Genomic DNA, 21,229 nt, shown 5'->3' on the forward strand with positions numbered 1-21,229 from the left:
ACCAGCTCCTCCTATCCCACTCCCACTCCTAAGCTTTCAACTCTTACTTTGTACTGTTTCAGGAGCCTTTCAGATTCCTCTCCATGAGCAAATCATCTCACTGCCCAGCAATAAAATAACCAAAGGAAAGAAAGCAAAGATGCCAGCAAGAAAGAGTGCAGGAGGATGTAGGAAAGGAGGAAATAAAATTTTTCTGATTTCAATAGCAGTGAGCTGTTAAGATAAATTTAGTTGATTGTAGAACCACATCCTTTAGGTTCACCAGTGATTATCTTTCCATCTCCAGTCCACTGTCAGCAGGATCATTGCATAATTTATTATGAACAACTATAGAATTTTTGATGCTCTAAGTAAAAGAAACAGGGGAAATAAATAGATAAAAAAAACTTTACAACTTTCAACTTTTTAAAAGACTTCTAAAATGCTATTCTGTGCAAAGATCAAAGTACCAATAATCAATGACCATGTCTCTGATACTTGGTACAACAGTGACACGTAACTATAGGGACAAATACATGGAATTCATATTCCAAGAGAAAAAAGATCTAACACACCAAGCAAAAGCACATATATCATTATACAAAATGTTTCTTCTTTTAGATAGAGGAGAAGAATGATTACAGTGCACTGAAACAAACTTAATTAGTGTACCTTGTCCAAGCCATAAAAGAAAATATAGACATCAGAGTGTTTTCATACTTTCAGAAAACAAAAACTTGAAGGAATAGTACAAGTTACTTTAAAATAAGCCATGCTTAAAATCAATTGATTTCTTAAATTGAATTATGGTGTATTTAGTTCTTTACTAAATAAAGCTAGAAATGAGATATTAAACAAGAAATTTATTACAGTGTGATTTTTAGAAGAGAGATCTTTCTGTCCCACTTAATTAAAAAAAAATCTCACTAGACTGAATGACAAGTTTTTACTTTACTGTCAAGAAACTAAGATAAATTGTACTGTTTCAATTGAGATCAAAACATTAAATTTAACAATTCACCAACTTCATCCTCTTTGCTATATTTTCTTTTGGATAATTTCTAAATATTTCCTTTAAAAAAATCCATTAATTTCAAGATGTCAGCTATTCTGAGTTTTAAATCATTGTAAAAGGATTTTTATACCAAGAGCTAATGTCTTGTGAAGATCTGTATTTTGTTTTCCTTAAGGAAAAGGAGGAGAGGAAAATACTGAAATCACTGGAAGAATCTTAGACATTAGCATTTCCTTTCAAAAATCTGACCCATTATTTATTAGAAGTCAATGCAAATTCTGTCACTGATTTTCAATGAGTTATCACTGCGGTGTCTGTTCATGTGTAAGAAATTAATACAACATCAGTGAAATAAAACACTGCTTTGCTCAGTATGGCTCTAAATATTTCACGAAAAAATAAAAACAAAGAAGAACGGACAAAATCCAGTGAAAATTCCCCAGTTTAAAACAAAGTTCCTAGTACACCTTAGTTTATGCTGCACAGTAATGATTATTGTTTTAAATACAGTGCTTTGATGAGAAAGATTAAAATATTACTGAATTTAGCTTTAATTTACTAATATCTAAAAGTAGTAGTCTCTAGGAAAAGACAAGACACGAGGACAGCTTCTCACAGCAGCACTCAGTGAATCTCAAAGAAGTTCTAAGCAATGGAAGCTGCAAACTACACAAGAAGCAACATCAGCTTTTTTAGAGTTGGAATCAGGAAGCCAGGCACTGTTTGAAACCAATAAAAATGAAAAGCTACAGGTCAGGCTTTTCAGGTCAGAGAATTTACTGAGGAGATTTTTGTTTATACACTGATTTTACTTTTCATGAATAATGTTCATGCTTCCTTGTTCACGCCAGTTCAATTTGCCTGAGATGCCACTCAAAAACTGTCAGACTGAACTTAAAGCTGCAAAAGTGTTATTTGCCCATACTGTGTCATGTTTGAGGTGTTGAGCTTTAAACTATCACAAAATCTGTATAAATGCGCCCAATCCTTTTTATACAAATTCTTAGTCAATACAAAGATTAGTGACAGACAAAAACCAAATGCGCTTTAGATTTTTTAATCTTTCTTTTGCAAGAAAAGTAAAAGAATACATAGACAAAAAAGAAGTCATTTAAAGTAATTCATATGTTTTGTGATCTATTCATTTTAAAAACAAGTAGAATTTAAAATCAATTTGTTCTTTAACTTATTTTTTAAAATCTGTTTTACCAACTAGCTCAACTAAATTCTGCAACTCAACTGTAACAACAATATAGGAGTAGCTTTGGTAAACACAGTGGGTAAAAAAAGCTCAAATCTGTTCTTCGTATTTAGTCAGAAACTCATCTGCTATTTTGGGGACAAAAAATAAAAACTTTCCTTTTCAAAAATAGCAAGAGGTAACACAGTGAGTGAGTGAAGCACAAGCCTGCAGAAGACTTTAGTCTGTCAGCAGATGAAATCTAAGTGAAAAATCCTCACCCAGAAATGAGGTTCTCAAAGCCACTGTGACTGGGCTTGCAGTGAACCTCTCCCTAAGCCAGTAATATGGGAATGCTTCCAAAAGTAACAACAGCCAGATGATAAGAGAAAAAAAGAAACTTACATGAGACAACATCATTAGGGAGGTTACAGTGAATTTTCTATGGAAGTTGTATTTCTTACAGAATATCACACACTCCATCCCTTGATAAGAAAGGGTTCAACTACTCATCTGCTCTCCAGTGTCAACTTCCAGGAAGAAAACAAGTATTGAGAGAAGAGTGAGGGGGGAGCAGCACTGGGTAGATGGCAAAGCTTCTAGCGAGCATTGTTGTAGAGCAACCTCAAAGACACAAGGCAAAGCATGACTCAACCACAATCACATGCAGCAAGACCTGCCCGATTTACTAACTCAGATGAACCATTTTATTCATTATGATGGGAAATAATTCACACACCAACACTACTCATACTAAAAATGTTGTCTTCCAAAGTATTTCAGGGAAAGAATTATCTTCTAAGAAAGGCCTACAGCCATGTTTCCAAACAGATGTGGGAAACAAGAGATTCTTGGAAGATATTGGCTAGGCCGTTAACAACACTTGATGAAAGTGCAGAGGAGGAAAAGGGGGAAAGGCACTTGGTTATATTTAGGGGTTTAATTTATGTAAAAATGAACACTGTTTCCAGCACTGACTAGCTGTAATTAGAACTACATGTCATTAATCCAACACACACAACCCCACCTTCATAATGCCACATCCTTCTCATTTCAATGGCATTTGAGCACTTAATTCCCTAGAGCTCTTCTAATTTCTCAAACAGTGATATCAAGCACAGAAAGAATCTATACCTATGTTTTCCCCATAAAGCTGGATGCCTGAGAAACCATGTCGTTCTCCAGTCCAGTAACAAATCTATGCAGCTGGTGAGATGATGAAATTCAGTTTCCCAGAGAACAGATTAATAGATCTGACAAATTCATTCTTGAGAAAGGAAAAAGGCAGCCTCCAGACTTTCACCAATTTCACAGTGATGGACGGGTGAATATTTAACGTAGCACTGCCTGTTACTGGCTAGTAAATTACTTAGCTGTATCAGTTGCCACACACAGGATGCCACAACAGTGAAACCTGAAAGGGATGAGGGGGAATGGAGAATAAGTATGATAACTAATTCAGCATTAGCATTTCATCAGATTGGAAAATGAGTCACCACCATCACAGTATTGCAGAGGAGTAAGAATTCTGGGCATTTGTCACTTCTAAGGAAATTACTTATAGGAATTATTTATTCTTACAGTTATTAGAAGATTTGGGATTTAATACTGAGCAAATCTGCAGACTAAAATGACCATCAAAATTCAAACAGTTTTTTGCATATGACTGCATGCTAAAGGCAATTTTTTCCTTTTAAAATGACAGCACAGAGGTCTAAACTATAAGTAAAGTGAAAATATCAGAGGTCTTCAAGGGTAAAATAAAATTTTCTTTATTTGACTCTTTAGTGGCATAAGATTCCCAGCGTAAGTTTGTTCCCAGATGCAAACAGCTGCTACACCTCCATTTGTCCATTAGACACCTGGTTAGCTAAGTAAATTCCTAATTTTGGTGAGGATTCATATTTTAAGGCCATCCTGAGCGAAATCATAATACATGTATTAAAATTAGCTCCTGTTTAACCATATATTGACAAACTTGTTTACTCTAGAATTGCACAGGAAGCCTTTAAGCCCGCTCACATTTTAGTGTTTGCCTAACTAATCCATTGCCAAGTTCTCATTGCACAGCTTACCTCAAACGGCGGGGGGGGGGGGGGGGGGGGGTGGAAATACTAACTGGTGAACTCTAACCGAGGTTAATACCAAACCAGTAACTTCAACAGAGCACAAAGCCAGGAAAACAAGAAGACGAAGTGAAAAGAGTTTCAACTTACAGTTAAGTGCTGAATAAATGGAACAGAGAGCAGCCTCTTGACGCCATTTTCCACAATCACTCCGAGCCAGTTCAGAGTCCCCCAGTACCAAAGGTAGCTCTGGCCTCCGTGCCAATAGCTCACAAAAGCAAAAGTGAGTGCTGTGGAAAAGAGCATCCCCAGCATGCTAGCCTGAGATCCTCCCATTGGGATGTAAATGTACCTGCAAGTGAAATGATAGACATGTAGTGTTATTAGGGCTTTCATAAAAATCTCAGAAAAGCATCTGCTGCAAAATAATTTTACGGAGTAGCATAAAACTCAAATCTGATTGAGTACCTGACATTCTCTATTTCCATATCCCTAGGACTTGCTCTAGTTCCTGCAAAGATGTAGACCATTCCACAAGATATTTGCACATACCATTTGGCAGAAAGACTATTTTGTGGTCAAGAAAACTCTGTATTAGGCAAATGTGGATGATAAACTATATTCTCAAAACTGTGCAAGACAAATACTCACTTTTGAAAACCGAAGTAGTTATAGGTCAGCTTAAACACACAGAAAATACATGTAATCTACCTCATACAAATTTAGATTAAAAGACATAGTGGTAAAATTTAAAACATTATATACAGTCATATTACATAGGCATAATCCCAAAAATGTTTTCCGCATGTCAGAAATGTAAACACATTCATAGTGGCTTTATTTTTAAAAGCTTATAATTTCTTTCTTTTTAGAACTTACATTAAAAATTATATTAACTAAAAATATTTCCTACCCAGTTCTTGAACTGTCCTCCCAGGATCATGTCTGCATAACGACCCACACAGCACATGTTCCAAACATTAAAAATGAACCTGTAGTGAAGCACCCTTCATGCAGTTATCTTCCGTATTTAAACTGAATCTTTAATTGCGTATTGTAAGTGCTCAGAAAGCAGTATTTGTTCAGTAAAAGTTCCAGAAGCAATGGGATTGCCAAGGCTGACCCTCTGCTGATGCAGGGACCGGCTCACTGCACTGCTCTCCTGCCAGAGGGCTGCGCTCACCTCCGGCCGTTTCCGAATGAGGCCCGGCTGCTGCCCAGTCCCGATTTGGAAGAAGCTGGATGTTTCTGTCGATCCTTTGAAGGACCTCAGCACGCGGTGGAGTTACCATTCTGCTCAAGAGAACCAGTGCGGAACACGCAGCGCGCCGAGACCCACCAGCGGCAATTCTCTTTACTGCCGCTCCTGCTTCTCTTCAGCAGCACACGCTGTACTGATCTATGACACCGCTCTCACTCGGTAAAATAATAAAAAGATTTTTTTCCAGAGAAATTTTTATCTCTGGTAATCAGCTTCAGAGATAAATATTACCTTAAAAATTTAAAAGGAAAATTAATATAGCCTTCTATTTTTATTCTTAGGATTCAACAAAACACAGCATTAGGGGTAAATTAGATGATGAGAGTAATTAAAGGGCAAATGGAAAAGTGATTCAAAAGAAACTTTTAAACACTCCAAATTCTCTCTAGACATAACATCAATATACTTTTTTCCTTCCACTCACTACAGGGAAAATCAGATTACATTTACAGTGATTTTCAGTTTAAACGTATTTTTATCGAGTATATGAGAATAAATACGCACTAATGTCAATAGCTGTCTATATACATTGTGGTTTTCTTCTCTTTCCTCTTCCCATGTTCTTCTGGGGTTTAGTCTGTTCCCATCACAGACACCCCCCCACACTCGCTACCATTAACAGTTTGACAATAACAGACAAATACTGGAATTGCGATCGCCACGGCTCTTTTCTGTCGGTAGTCCCTGTGGGCAGCGGCCAACGGGTCTAACAGCGAGAGGTTACTTCAGCACGCTGCAAACAGCCAGAGGCCCTGCAGGGCCTTTCTTAGGGTCCGACAGGAGGAGGAAGAGAGCCCAGGCACGTGCTCCGCGGTTCCAGACGCTTCATAGACACCCCGATAAATCCCTTCTACCTAAAGGAGCAGGGAAGTGAAAGACCAAAGCAGCTCGACACCTCCCACGAGACACCTCCACAACTCTTCGCCTCCTCCTCAAAACCAGGAAGCCCCGTGTGACAGGGGGTACAGGAAGGGCTGCTGTTACAGGCTCCCTTGCTGCTTCTCCGGGCGGCGGGCTGGGACCGCACAGCTAGCCTCGCGACCTAGCCGTGGGCGGGCCGGCAGCGGCGGCCTGCGCTGGCCGCTCTGCTCCGCAGCAGCCCGCGGCCTCGCTCCGCGGAGCCCCACACCGGACCTTGCTGACACCACCAGTCTCAGCAAAGCTCATCCTCCGCTGAGTCGATACTGAAACACAGTATCTAAAAGTAACCCAGACACCATCCATGAGAGCACATATCTCCCTGAGGAAATATTTTCCCTGAACTATGACATAAGGTCCTGGGTTAAATCCACCGCGCTGCAGAAGTAGCTCTGGTTTGCCGTGAAAGATGTCCCTTTCCTCCCACTAAAAAACGGAAGCTGTTGCACAGACGCCAGCCAATGTGTCAGCACAAGCAGCTTCTCTTGTCACTGGCACTGGCAGTAACTGGTTCAGGAATACCACAATACTCATCTGCTACTGCAGCTCCGTTTAGCTTGGTCTGAACAGCTTTCAGAGAACGGTGCAGAGAAAAATAGGCTATTTGCTGATTTTTAGTGTTTAATGACAGCAGTTAGTTAATTGGGCAGCACTAATTCAAATTATGGTGAATGTTTTAAGGGCAGTGAAATTTTAGCTCTCAGTGAGGCCCACAGCCATCATGTAATTGAAAGTTTGCTTGCACTAGCCTTGTAAAGACTTGCCTGAAGAAGCATAGAAGTCAAATGCTGTCATGAAATATTTATTAACATTTTGACCTTTCTATACAGTACTGTGGAGGTTCTGCTTCATAGCAGGTGGCAAAATCCAAGACAGAAGGCAAAGCCTCCTTTCACCCCTTCTAGCTACCAGAAGGGAACAGAAAAAGGCTGTCTGACATTTCTTGTGTTCTGGTCAGCATGCCACTAACCGCCTTTGGACCACATGCTCGTGCCTTTGCTTGTCCGAGCATCCACTGGCAATTTTGAGTCATTTCTTTCAAGCAGTCAGAAGAGACATTCTGTCTGTCCTCATGTTATCTACACAGAAAAGAATTGTTCAAACCTATTATTACATTGCAGAATCAGCCTTGGTTTGACCACATCGGAAAAAAAATATATATATGTATGCCACCTTACCACATATGTACATCATACCTACATTTTATACTTGTTTTTACATTCTTCCATAGACAGGCCTGTTTGCAAGCAAGTGGGCAATTCAGACAATGTGCAGTCATGGGCAAGATCCTGCCTCCACACCAGCCACTTTGTGCACTCTGACATAACCAAAATTGTCTTGAAAAGCACCGTAACAAGAGCACTTTTCATTATAAATGCATTTTGCATATATGATAACTTAGCATCTAATTTCTCAATAATTTCCATGTGTTTACAAAAAGAAAGCTATATTTATGCTAAAGAAAAGAAAACTATGAAGGAGAGTAAACCAATGAATAGCATTATTAGGCAAGAAGACAGAAGAACTATTATTACTCCTGTATTATCGGTAGGTAACATGGACATTTTAACTAACAATTACATCCTGAACAAGCAGAGTAGAATACATTACCTACTAGACACTTTCTTCTGACATAGAGTCAACCTAAGACGCTTCCTGGAGTAAAATGAAATGCTGTGCCCCTTTGGCTCAGGAATAAGACATTATGTATACTAATAGCTGAAAGAAGGAAACAAAAACTCCAAAAGGAAGACATAAAGCTGCTGCTATACCTGGCTCTCCTCAGGACTCAGGTTAGAGTTCTGGACACATAAGAAAGCTAGAATCAGGTCTATCTGCCATATGTTTCCATTCTGTGACTGACGCATCATCTCCCTGCGTTTAGATACAAGAAACCTGCCCAAAGAAACACATACAAAGAACCTGTCAAACTCAACTGAGGATGGCTTGGTACACAAGCATGCCACTGGTATGCAGTATCTTCCTTTCCATGATGTCTATCCATTCTTATAGGAGGGCCCACAGTCTTTGCACTCATTGTAGCATCCAGCATCTCCAATAATTAGAAACAGTTGATATTTGAACACAAGGTACTGGGATTGTGAAGGAAAATAATGAAGTCCTTATAGTACCTTAGGTAAATAGTTCTGTCCTCCAGTTCACTAATCAATAAAATCTGAGAGAAAGAAATTGCAATTTTATAATCTATTAAAAAAGAGAAATATTGTAGTTGCTCTGCTTTTTCGCCTTATTTCTCTAGGCTCCTTATGTCAATTATTGGGCAATGACTACAACAATTTGATGTCTTGATACACAGGCATGCTTCTCAACTTTTTTCCTTCTTACCAATATTGTCTTCCAACCAAATTCTATCCTATGGTCCTTCTGTACTGCAATTAGAAACTAAAAGGCTAGTAGCGAAGACTACTTAGAAGGTGTTACTAGTTCACATGCAGGAGGTTGATGGATCCTCCTCCAGCCTCCCGTCATCCCATGGCGTACCCTGTCACATGCAAGTACACATTCTTGCACTCATGTGCACATACAAAAAGGTTACTGTAAAGTATGCTAATTTGCTGTACCACACACAGAATGGAGTTATGTAAATATCTTGTTTTAAGTCTATTTTCATCTTTAATCATAGAAAATCCATGGAGAAGCTCAAAGATATCGGTTTAGGGGCTATTAGTACATAAAATTAGTAGATTTTCTTAACAGCTCATAAGCAAGTTACACATTTACCACAGATGTGCAAGGAAGACAGACTCATCCGAAAATGTGTTGCCAATGTGCAACTTTATCTAAATTCCAGCAAAAATCAAAACCAGTTATCTGTTGGTCAATGAGCCAAAGAGGGACAAATGAAAAAAAGTAGTAACAAAGTAATTTTGCAAAGAGAAAAAAGATGTTAAAGCAAATGAATCTGAGAATGGTAATTTGGTCCCGTCTCTCCAGGTTATTTTAGAGGGACAAGTAACAGTGGCTTCCCTTAAGATCTATGAAAATTACAAACATAAAGCTTACACGTGTGGAATTCGTTTAGTATCAAAAAATTGAGGCTAGGTGAATATTTAAAAGTAAATAATCAATTTAGGGTACCAAAAGTCAATCTCTGTCAAAACTTTAAAAGTCAAGTTTATCAGTCGTACGGTGCTTTTCTTACTGGATCACGTCCCGTGCCTGTTCCCCAGTTCCCTGGCTGAGACCGCAGTGGGGGTGCCAGTTGTGTGCCCTTGACTTGCAGGCCTGCGGCTGACCAAGGCACTTCTCTGGAAACCGTGCAGTGCTACCATGTTAAGTGATACCCAACAAGCAGGATGACACCGAGTCTAAGAACTAGACACTTCCTGCGGAAAGAATAGATAGGATTTATAGGCAGGCTCAGGCTGTCAAGAAATCATGACTGCCAGCAGCCTCACTCTCTGAATGATCTTAGGTCGGCTAGGCCTACACTAACGACAACAGGGAAAGGCACTTCATACTACCAGAGGTAAAAGCTGTGCACATTAGAAGGCAAGTCAAAAAAAAGTCAAAAAGTTAATTTATAAACCTTTTGTGTTTTCTTTCTGGGAACATTCAATCCTGAAAATACGAAGGTCTGTGTAAATTTGAAGCATCAAAGGGTTTATCATATTGTTTCAGTTGAACAGTTACACAGCCAAGACAGTAAAAGTTAAAAAGGCAATAATAAAGTCTTCCACCTTATATCATAAAAACAGAAATAGCTTAATGTTCTATACAGTGTTAGCGTCCATTTGTAGGTGCAGATATAAGTTTTGTCCAGGCAGCATTATGCCTGAGGAATCCAACCCTTTAAGTCAGCAAAATGTTCCTCATGATAAATCAAGAAGCGAGTGGTCAAAGTTAGCCTGAACAGTGTTACGGTTAACTTAGCTAACTGAATTACTGTTTATTTTGCTTCTGAATTTGACCCAAGGATTGTCACCATAAGAGAGATTTGGATGAAATGAACTGTGTGGCATGACACAGGGTTAAAAGTAAAGAGAAATTTCTCTAGAATTAGGACTGGTTTTTCTTTTTCTTTCTCTTATTTTTTTTAAACTTCCGTTTTCTTTTTGTGGTCTTAAACCATAGATTTTAAGCCATGTCTCTATAGCATAATCAAAATATTTCAGTTCCAGTTCTGCAATTCTTACTTCCATGTGAACTCTTATGATTCCTATTTTGTCAAAATTTACGCTGTCACTGACTTTAATGGAACTATGTGAAGTGTGTAAATAAAACACATCTGTAAGTCTTTGCAAAACTAGGCCCTACTTGAATAGATCTGTTTTAAATCATAGAAATGCCTCCTGTAAACAAGACTTTGAAGGCAGGCCACATATTTGCACCTGAAATCAAAAAATAATCACAGATATTCAAAATACTAATAGACAAAATTTCTGCGAGAGGTGAACCTTGTTCTTAATATGAAAATCAATTTTTAACATGGTCTAATGGTTTTGTTGGGTTGTTTGTAAAGCTTTTTAAGCTCCATAAGATTCTCTCACCTCACCAGCTTAATGTGATGTTTAGACAGCCTCTGACAAATGCAGAACCTTTAAAATATTTAAGCTAATGTTGGCTCCAGGCAAGTCTTGTTAAATTACCACAAAAAACGTTTAATAAGAAATTAAGTCCCTTTGGGCTACAAAGTATTAATGAGAATATTTACACACAAGAACTCCCTGCTTTATAAATATGACCTGAATTTTGACTCACTTTCCAGTTGTTAGAGTGTTTCCCAGTAAAAACTGAATGTGTGGCTTCCTACTAAAAACCTGAAAAGTATTTTAAGTATTTTTCTTCCCTTGCATTAAACATCAAAAATTATCCAAGTCAAGCTCATATGTGAAAGTGCAGATAACTGTGGAATACTGAACAACTCCTTTTGAATTCACTCTTCCAAGAAAGCTCATGTTTTCAATGAGATTAATTTACTTCAAATGAAATGTTAATCTAAATCATAATACTTCCTTTCAATAGAAAGAGTTTCATTACTGATGGATTGCTATGCTTAGTTTTCTCTCAGAGAAAGAAAGAAACCCTGTCTACCATCTGCTTGCAGTCAAATACAAAACTATCTTTGATCACAATGGAAATGGGATAGCTTCCATATGACCAAATTGCTGAAAGACCATTTAAATCACAGATCCAAACCAAGGTTTCTGGTGATGGAGCATGTATGTTATTGCTAAAACAACCCATAAAGCTCAGCTACTGTGGAGGAGGCCAGAGGGGGTGACATGTGCCACCACGCTCTCTGATCTGAGTTGGGAAGTACCACCTCCTGCCTTATGCCATGCAGAATTTACAGATCTACCAAAAAATGTTCAGAATTTTAGTCCCCTCAGGGGCCCAATTCATTCCTGATGCTCTGAATACATTTCCTGTGTACTGATAATATCTAAGCTCAGTATGCAGCACAGCAATCAGCCTATACTCTTGTGAAAATCTGTCGAGGAGGGATCTATTAATAGCATTGTCATCTTTCCTTATAAAATGGTAGAGGTCAGGCTCTTTGCCACGGAGACCAACATATCCTGTCTCCCAGAAGAGCCAGCTGTCTGTTACAAGCCTGCCACTAGGCAGGAAAGAAAGTGAGATTCAAAGAGTGAGTTCAAAGAAAGAACAAGTCTGTAGCTTGGACATTACCTTGACAAAGGCAGAGATCTCAGTTCTGGTCTCTGCACCAGGAATGGCTCATTGTGCGCTAAAGAATCATTAGAAAAAAAATGCATAAACAACACTAGGAACAAAAGATCTTTTTCTCCTCATTTTCTTTACCTCTGCTGACTCTTACATTGGATGGCCTGGTTCAAAATTCAGAGCTCTGCAAATCTGCACCAGAGTTTGCATTGGTAAAACTTTCCTATATAAATAAAGTTTTTGTAGAAAGTCACTTCCCTTGCTATCTCCCCTCTCATAAGTGCATATTCACAACAGCATACTTTACAGTATTTTTCAACTATGATTACAGTGATAGAGTCGACTTCTGAGGTATATTTTTTCCTGTGCATGTGTTTGCACATATCAAACTATTTCTGGTTCGGTTAGTGAAAAATTGTAAGACCATGTCATTTGTTGCTTTGCCCACGCTAACAACAAAGTGCTACATTTTCTTTCTCCTCTCTTAGAAAGCCGCTTGAAATTCCATAGGTATAAATGCAAGCTATTTAGCCATTCTGCTAATCTTAGTATGCCAGATACAGTGGACATAATGCAGATTCACTTGTATGTACATACCTAACACAGTGTACCAATTGTTCACTAATTTCATGGAAGTTAGGAATCATTAGGGAATCCTTGTCCAAAATCACAGCAGCTCAGCAAAAACGAGCAATCTCCAGCCTTGAAGCAAAAAATTGACATACTTAATGTCTGTAGAACAGACATTATAAGATATAGACACTTAAAATACACTAACCACTATGCATTTAACCTTTTCCAGTATGCATCTTCCAAGTGAGTGCATGAATTGCAGTCACTACAGTAGGGCCTATATTTTCTTACCAGAATATTTTTGTTTAGCGACAAGGTCATAAAGCTTAACAGCACCTTGAAATTTGCTAGGTAACAGCAAAGACTGTTTAATCTTCACAGATTCCTTTGCAGGAAACCCAGTGATTCTTTTGCATTATATATCATTCTGTACCCATTCATGTCAAGGGGCTTTGTTATTTTTCATAGACTGCACAATGGTTTCTCCAAATCATACAATACCTTTGCCTCACTGGCTTTTATAATTCTGTAAACAAAGAAATGGAGGCTTCAGAAAAGACTCTTACTTTGAACATCAGAAATAGAAAATGTCACAAGACCAGAATAAAGTTTGAGATCTGAAGTCAGTGAAGACTCAGAGTTACTATGTTAAGATTACAAATCAACATCAGCAAAATGTACCTAAAATGCATCTCTGCAAGAAAGTGAAGGAACATACTTGAGGAAGAACAGAAGTATAGAAGAAATATTGCTTACCTATTACAGGAAACATGCTGAATATCATTGTGTTTGTTTAAATATCAAGTAGCATTACCTATTCCTCCAAATTGTATGTGCACAAACTTTAAAGAGCTAGGGTTTTGAAACTGTTCTAAGCTGAATAATTCACTCATGTCTCTCAAGTTCATCTTTCTTAGAATATATTGTCTACAGTATTGGAGAAAGACTAGTTATAAAATACTGCCAAGGCATTGAGACATCTTGGTGAAGCTGGGATGACTTAAATTAAGATTATCTCTGACATTAAAGAACTTTTATACACTCTACAGCCTATGTCAGAAACATTTCAGACAACAACAGAATTCACTCCTCTCTGATGTACAATTCCCATTTACCAGCACAAAATAACACTGCCAAATTGTTACTTAAGTGAGAATGGATATCAAATTTAACCAAGTAAAGTAAAATATTTACTTTTCTTGAAGGGGCACCTTTAAATGATGATGATCTATTTTTTTCATATTTGAAAAGAAAGCATAACCACCCTCTCTTATATTAGTCTGGAACATTGTTTCAATACAGACAGGAAATCCTGTGGGAAATGTCAGTGTCTGTGAAGTCAGCACTTGGATGGGAGAACAAATCTAACAGGTTTAGCCTGAAAGATCTGACAAACTAATCAAGAAATTTTAAATACACAGCAACCAATTATCCCAATGCAAAAGATAATTTTTGAGTCACAAACACTGTAGCTATAATCAGAAATCTAAATGTATGTGTAAATAAAACCATGCAAAGGAGAGGAAAGAAACAGAAACAAAAAGCTATATTTTTAAGAAAAAAAGGAACAGTAAAGGTCTTTTGGAGGGAAAAGCCTCTTCCACCCCCCCCCCCAAAAAAAATGCATAAACATCCCACAAATGAACACCACAAAATGTAAACAGAAAATGTTCCATAATTCTTCTTACTCTCCTACTAATATCTGCCTAGCTGTCTAACAGTGATCTGCTTGTTAGAAAGGGAGACTGATAAAGGAAAGTTGAAGTATTTAATGACTTCTCTGCATCAGTCTTCCCAAAACTCCGAAGACAATGATTCAACAAAACCTGATTTAATTGGGAAACAGGTGTAGGCCAGAAAAGATAGGGAAGAAGTTAGACTACTTAGACTTGTCCGAAGCATTCTAGTTGGTGGGTCTTCACAGAAATCACCTAAGGATTTTCAAGGAAGCATCTGATTTACACCTTGGGCCATTAGCTTTCCTGTTTTCTGCTTTTTGAAGATTTCAACAGACTGTATAACAGCAAACATTATCTCTATTTCTTTCTTCAAAAGAGGAGAGATAGGACCAAAATAGGACCAAAAAATTAATCCAGCTGGGAAAGTGCCCAATATAAATTCCTGGTAATGTTTTGGAACAGACTATTAAACAGCCACTTATGACAATACAGAAACAAAGAAAATAACAGTAAGACAGAAAACAGAAGCTATAGTTTAGCTTTTAAACTGCTTGAAGTATTCATCAAATATTCAAGAAAGTGCTACCCTCCTTCAATATTCAATAACTGTCTAAAACACTCGTGCCTGAAAGAAATGGAAATTGCATACAGGGTGCGTATTATTGGGTCTAATACAATATCTAAGACCACTACAACAGCAAAGCATAAGCATGTAAAAATGCAATATGCATTTTCTTTTCATTCTGTTAAGGACCTGTTCTCCTCTGAACTTCAATTCTAGCATATTCTAGCACTCAAGAACAGGATGCTAGTACCTACCAGGGATGTAAGCTCTGGAGAGTGAAAAACGCAATGAAATACCTCCATTCCACATCTGGAGAGTTTTGTCATGATGGTGGTGAAGATGACAGTAAAAAGAAGTACCTGTCTGAGCAGACTATACCCTATTACACTGAATTCAAACATAAGGCTCAGAACCCAAAAAACATTGGAGACATTGAATGAAAGAGCGATCATCCTAAACTACAGCCTCGGCAGGGAGGTAGCAGGCAACCACTGCTTGTGGATATTAGTTTTCCATTTTCTCCCGAGACTGGTCTGACTGGATAATTGCTTCTGCTCACCACAATTTACCATTCAGAGCAGCGCTCACATACATATCACTCAGTGTGATATGTATGTATCACATAGCAGAACAGTATTTTCTGATACGTCTGCCTCCCAGCTGAGACAGATACCTCTCTCTAGGAGCACTTCTTCACTCCACAGACAGGTTACTTCAGAAAGGAAGGAAGTAGGGGTACAGCATTTACATAGGTATTAAGTAGCAGCTCCAACAGTTGAGGTCAGAGAGCTAAGAGATCATGAAAATGAACATAAAATTTCAGGTGCAACCTCACCAATGATTTGACTACTCAACTTTGCCCTGAAGTAAACCAGAAATGCTCAGCCAAGTTAAGGAGTCTCCCATTCTTCCTTGCCTTTACCAAAAATTTCTGGTTATCAATTACCACTCAGACAATGGCCAAGCATAACCATATGGACAGAAAGTCAAATATAATTGTTTTAGGTCAAGTGTGTTGATGATGTCCATACTCATTTTGCATTGCCAAGAAAGTTTAACTGCACCACTGCAAAGACTGACTGACCAGTGATGATCCATCTCTATAATACTGTTTACTAATGTTCAGTGAAAAATAATATGAATTTTAGTAGCCATAAAATGATTTTCTCATTTTCGCTTCTTCACTCTTTCATTATTAGTGATGCTAGGCGACTTTTGTGTTTCTCGCCTCTTTCTGTACACCAAAGAACCCTCTGTCCCACAACAGTAGCCCACTCTAACCTTTCTCTCTTCATTAAAACCTGTCCCAAATGGTAGCTTCTTTATGATTGCCTCATCCTATCTTGTACACTTAGTGACACTGAAAATGAACTAAAGAAAGTAATATGAAAGTATAGAGCAGATTCACAAACCTAGAGATAGTTCCAGGCTGAAACTGCTGAGTGAAAAGCATGAATGATGATTGAAGGCTACGAATATTTCACCATATGCCCCCAATCATTAGTTCAGATTGCTACATTATTCCAAAGAAAAAGAAGGTGCAAGTATTCTGTTGATTGACACCAAAATATTACCAAGTTGAACACTGAATTTCTTCAAGAGTGATAACAGAGATCAGTTTATTTTCCCTTAAGCCAAAAGGCGAGAATATTTTCTTTTATTGACAGCAAGACTTTTGCCTCAATTTCAGATGGATAGGGACCTGGGTTCTGTGCTTGTTTTCTTTGCCAAATCTCTTTTCTTTTGAGCCTTCTGTGCTCAGTCTCCGTCATTAGCCAAAGCACAACCTCCTCAAAATTTCAGGGCAGAAGAATCAGTAAGTTTTCTTGACCTTGCCATAGCTGCACAGCTGAGGCTACAACTAATTATTATTTCAAGAAAAATAAAGTATTGAATAATTGTGCATTTATAGTATATATGCCTTACCTGTGTGCTTGCATATTTTGTGCTTTTTATGGATGCAGGGATGGGGTTCATTAAGCAGAGCATACATACAGCTGAGCAGCAATACAAAAATAAATTCTTCCATCACTAACTTCATCTGTAGACTGGATTTAGCAGAGTGAACTCAACAGATACTTTTCTAATGTGAATAAAATGACATGTCAGTTTGTTCAAGTTCTGGCATATACACATTAAGGGATTTCCATTTTGATTTAGAAAAATTGTGTTTCCTACCTGAAAAATTCTTTGTTTTACTATATATTAAAAAAAAACCCTGATACCACATGCAGGATACAGTGATTTTCTTCTCTAATATGCTGGAGAGGATGGCCATGCACAATTATGACCTGGCTATATAGTATTATCTTCTAAGCACCCCCATATATGAATTTTTACTATGGTCCCAAGCTCTACTGATATTTTTGCTTGCCTATTAATTTAAAAGCAATCGTCTAGTTGGAGGCCTGTGGCTAGTGGCATCCCCCAGGGCTAAGTACTGGGTCACATCCTGTTCAACTTTTTCATCAATGACCTGGATGAGGGGACAGAGTGCCTCCTCAGCAAGTTTGCTGATGATACCAAGCTGGGAGGAGTGGCTGACACACCTGAGAGCTGTGCTGCCAGTCAGAGAGACCTGGACAGGCTGGAGAGTTGGGCGGAGAGGAACCTCATGAGATTCAACAAGGGCAAGCTGAACAAGGGCAAGAGTCCTGCACCTAGGGAAAAATAACCCTAGGCACTAGTACAAGCTGGGGGCTGACCTGCTGGAGAGCAGCTCTGCAGAGAAAGACCTAGTGGATGGTGGATGACAGGTTGACTATGAGCCAGCAATGTGCCCTTGTGGCCAAGAAAGCCAATGGTCTCCTGGGGTGCATTAGGAAGAGTGTTGCCAGCAGGTCGAGGAAGGTGATCCTGCCCCTCTACTCAGCCCTGGGGAGGCCTCATCTCGAGTTCTGCATCCAGTTCTGGGCTCCCCAGTACAAGAGAGACATGGAGCTACTGGAGAGAGTCCAGCGTAGGGCTACAAAGATGATCAGAGGGCTGGAGCACCTGCCCTACGAGGGACGGCTGTGAGAGCTGGGCCTGTTTAGCCTGGGGAAAAGAGGGGGGATCTTATCAATATGTACAAGTACTTGAAGGGAGGGTGTCAAGGGGACGGGGACAAACTCTTTTCAGTTGTCCCGTGTGACAGGACAAGAGACAATGGGCAGAAACTGAAGCACAGGAAGATCTGCCGGAATGTGAGGGGGAATTTCTCCACTGTGAGAGTGACGGAGCACTGGAATAGGTTTCCCAGAGAGGTTGTGGAGTCTCCTTCTCTGGAGATATTCAAGGTCCGCCTGGATGTGGCCCTGTCTAACATGATCTAGGTGACCCTGCTGAGCAGGGAGGTTGGATTAGATGATCTCCAGAGGTCCCTTCCAACCTTACTGATTCTGTGATTCTATGATCCCCATAAAGTGGTGAAATCATCAAGAAAATGTAGTGCAAACTAAACTGTAGTCTTCAAGAGATGAGCATGAATTGCAATATCAAGCACACCAGTTAAATCCCCTTCTTACTACATGTATATTACTAACTTTGCAGCTAAACCGTGAAGTGTTAGTGTTAAGCTCAAACTTTACTGCAACAGAACCCATGCACCCTCTAAGCCATACAGCACCAGCTGCTGGAGCTACTCCTGAGAGCTCGGTACCTAACAGCTCTCTGCTCCTGTCTGGTACCAGGAGAAAACAGAAAGGCTGGAAGCCAAAGGATACTGTCACAGTCTCATTTAAATGAGCTCCAACTTCCCTTTAAAGCTATAGGGGACAGTACAAAGCCAATTGTAACAGTCCATGCCCAGTATTTGCTAAAACTTTTAAATTCAACCGCTGCTGGCAGAAGAAAGCTGAAGATTTCAGGGAGGACTGCTGCTATTCAGAACAGGAGATGATTTGTATTTCCTGCACTAACAGGAACAAACAGTAGATGAAAGGAAGTAGGAGCAAAATTTGTTTTTTATATTGAATTTTGGACCTTACTCTAGTTCTCAGACACATATTTCTTAACCATAACCCCTGCAATCAACAGAACCTTGGCACAACTTAAGATACCTCTCTTTCCTAGCTTTATCTAAGCAGAAAAACCTGGTATTAGTTTCTATAGTGCATTTTTTACCATGTTAATACAGTTCAATATAAAATATCGATACATTCTGTGAAAGAAGCTTGGCTGGGATTCTTATGGCTATTGTTTTGCTGAGAATGTAGAACTTAAATAAAAAAAAAGGGCATTCTTCTCAATTTTCTACCTTCAGCCATCTTTGTTACGATTTTTCATTTTCTAAAGAACAGCAATATAGAGGAAAAACCTATACTGTTTCATTGTAACTCCAAATTTTGGAAAGGGAGGGTTATCAAGAAAATGCCTATGATCGATCTTCTTCTTTTTTGTTAAGAAAACATATATCAAATACTTTTTGAATGATTTAAGAGAGGGGATAGGAAAGAAAGGAGAGAGAGAGAGGGAAAGAGAAAAGCAAAATTAGCAACCGCTGGTTTTTGATAAACCACAATTAAAACCAAAAGAGGTCAGGGAAACTGCAAAACAACCTACATGCACCCCAGAACACTCCATAGCTATATGTGACATCCCCCACATCTGAAGTTGATAGTCTTAATAGAGTGACCATTGTCACAAGAAAATCCTGGCATTACACAGATAAAAAGGAAGTCTTAACAGCACATAGGCTTCTTTTCTACCTCTCAGAGGTTTTTCTTCCACTGAGTGCAAACAAGATAAAAAAACCTCACAGCATTATTGTGTGATCTGTTAACAACAATGGATCCACTCCACCCTTATATTAGTTAATACGGAAGTGCAATCCTAAAATGAAAAATTTCATTGTACTTTCAGTACTATTTCAGGCCAGGTAATTATGAGACTTCTGTTAGAAAACAAGCAAACAAGAGCATTCTTTTTCCTAGTTCTTTACAACAATAAATAAAACAGTGAAGCCCTTTCCTGAATCCAAGTATCTTTTCCGCATAAAGGTCCTGCAATATCACCCAGCCACAGCAGACCTAGGAAGACGGGCTGCACAAAACATTCAATGTCAAGCTGCAGCTTGTTCAGAGTGCTTGATATGTAAGGCAAGCCTGTCCTGTCTACGTTTCAGAATTCGCAAGCTGATAATGCTACTACGATTTAACATTTTGACAGTTCAGACAAAATCACTGCAGTACAAACACTGTTCTTTTGCCATTACTAGCTTTGAAAGCCATTACATGAACAAACAAGATATAGCAAGTTAATTACCTATCTAGGACATGTTTAAATTCTACTGATTTCACGTTATGCATAGACTAAACTGTTTCACTTAACCGGGATAGTAGGCATATGCTTAAAATCAGGCATATTCTAAAATAACATACAGAATCCAGAACTTTTAAGATGATCCAAAAAGCTTCCCTTTGATTTATTTGCCCTCTTTTCAAATGAGTAATAACTAACCCTCACCAGTTCTTCTGCTTCTCAGTTTACTGGGCTGTTCAGATAAGTTATTTTTTCCACTATTTTCCATTTTGTAAATGTCTCTCTTAATTATTATGGCTAGAGGATTCAGTAACCAAAACCCGCAAAATTACCAGTCACAAAATCTAAAGCACACAGACTAATTCAGCACTCAGTGTGAAGTATTTAGCTATCCCTTCTCTGCCTCCCCAAAAGGTCACAAATTAAGGTAGTACCACCACTCACAGTGCAGCTCTATCATTCTCAACACAGTTCAGCATTTCTGGCTAAACACTTACCGTATTTCACACCTTGCAGGAAATCAGTAATCCCTGGACAAGATTTTAGAGCATTATCCTAGTTTCAGATCTGAGTAGCACTTAGCTTACTACCAGGTATCACTGGACTCAGCTGTCAGAGCACTAATGGGTACAGCAAAGCCTGCACCCCCTCAGCTACCCTTCTGCTAACTCAGGTGAATTTTTGTGTGCATCCAGGAGAGAGGAAAAGAACAGAGAGGAAAGAAGAGAATTTTTCAGTGATAGCACCTGGCCAGTCCAAAGTTAGACATGAATCAGTGTCTCTCATTTATGCTTGCTACTGGCAAGAGACGATCAAGCATGCGAAGTATTCAAGCTGTTTTATGTGACAGAGAGCTGTGTTATAACATGAAAATACTTATTTAATATGCTCACCCTCAACTTCTAGAATATCTTAATTTATCATGATTCAGTTATCACGATATGTTAACAACAGATCTCTGAATAAACTCCCCAGAACATTTTATATATACCAAAAGCTTTAACCTCTTGCTATATTGCACTGGGATCTGCGGCATCTAACTGCGTAGTTAAGTGATTGAACACATATGCTTCAAAACAAAAACAGATAAGGATCTTGCTAGC

At 38.7% G+C, this 21,229-nt stretch overlaps 1 protein-coding gene across 1 annotated transcript in view; it reads right to left on the reverse strand.

The window, feature by feature from the left end:
- Positions 1–21,229, reverse strand: part of HHAT (hedgehog acyltransferase) — a 122,883-nt gene that overhangs the window by 11,352 nt on the left and 90,302 nt on the right. The window contains exon 10 of the mRNA XM_062571303.1: positions 4,391–4,592. Coding sequence (XP_062427287.1) covers positions 4,391–4,592 — 202 coding nt within the window. The remainder of the gene's footprint in view (positions 1–4,390; positions 4,593–21,229) is intronic.

Source organism: Rhea pennata, chromosome 3, assembly GCF_028389875.1.
Source record: "Rhea pennata isolate bPtePen1 chromosome 3, bPtePen1.pri, whole genome shotgun sequence".
Classification (NCBI taxonomy): Eukaryota; Metazoa; Chordata; class Aves; order Rheiformes; family Rheidae; genus Rhea; species Rhea pennata.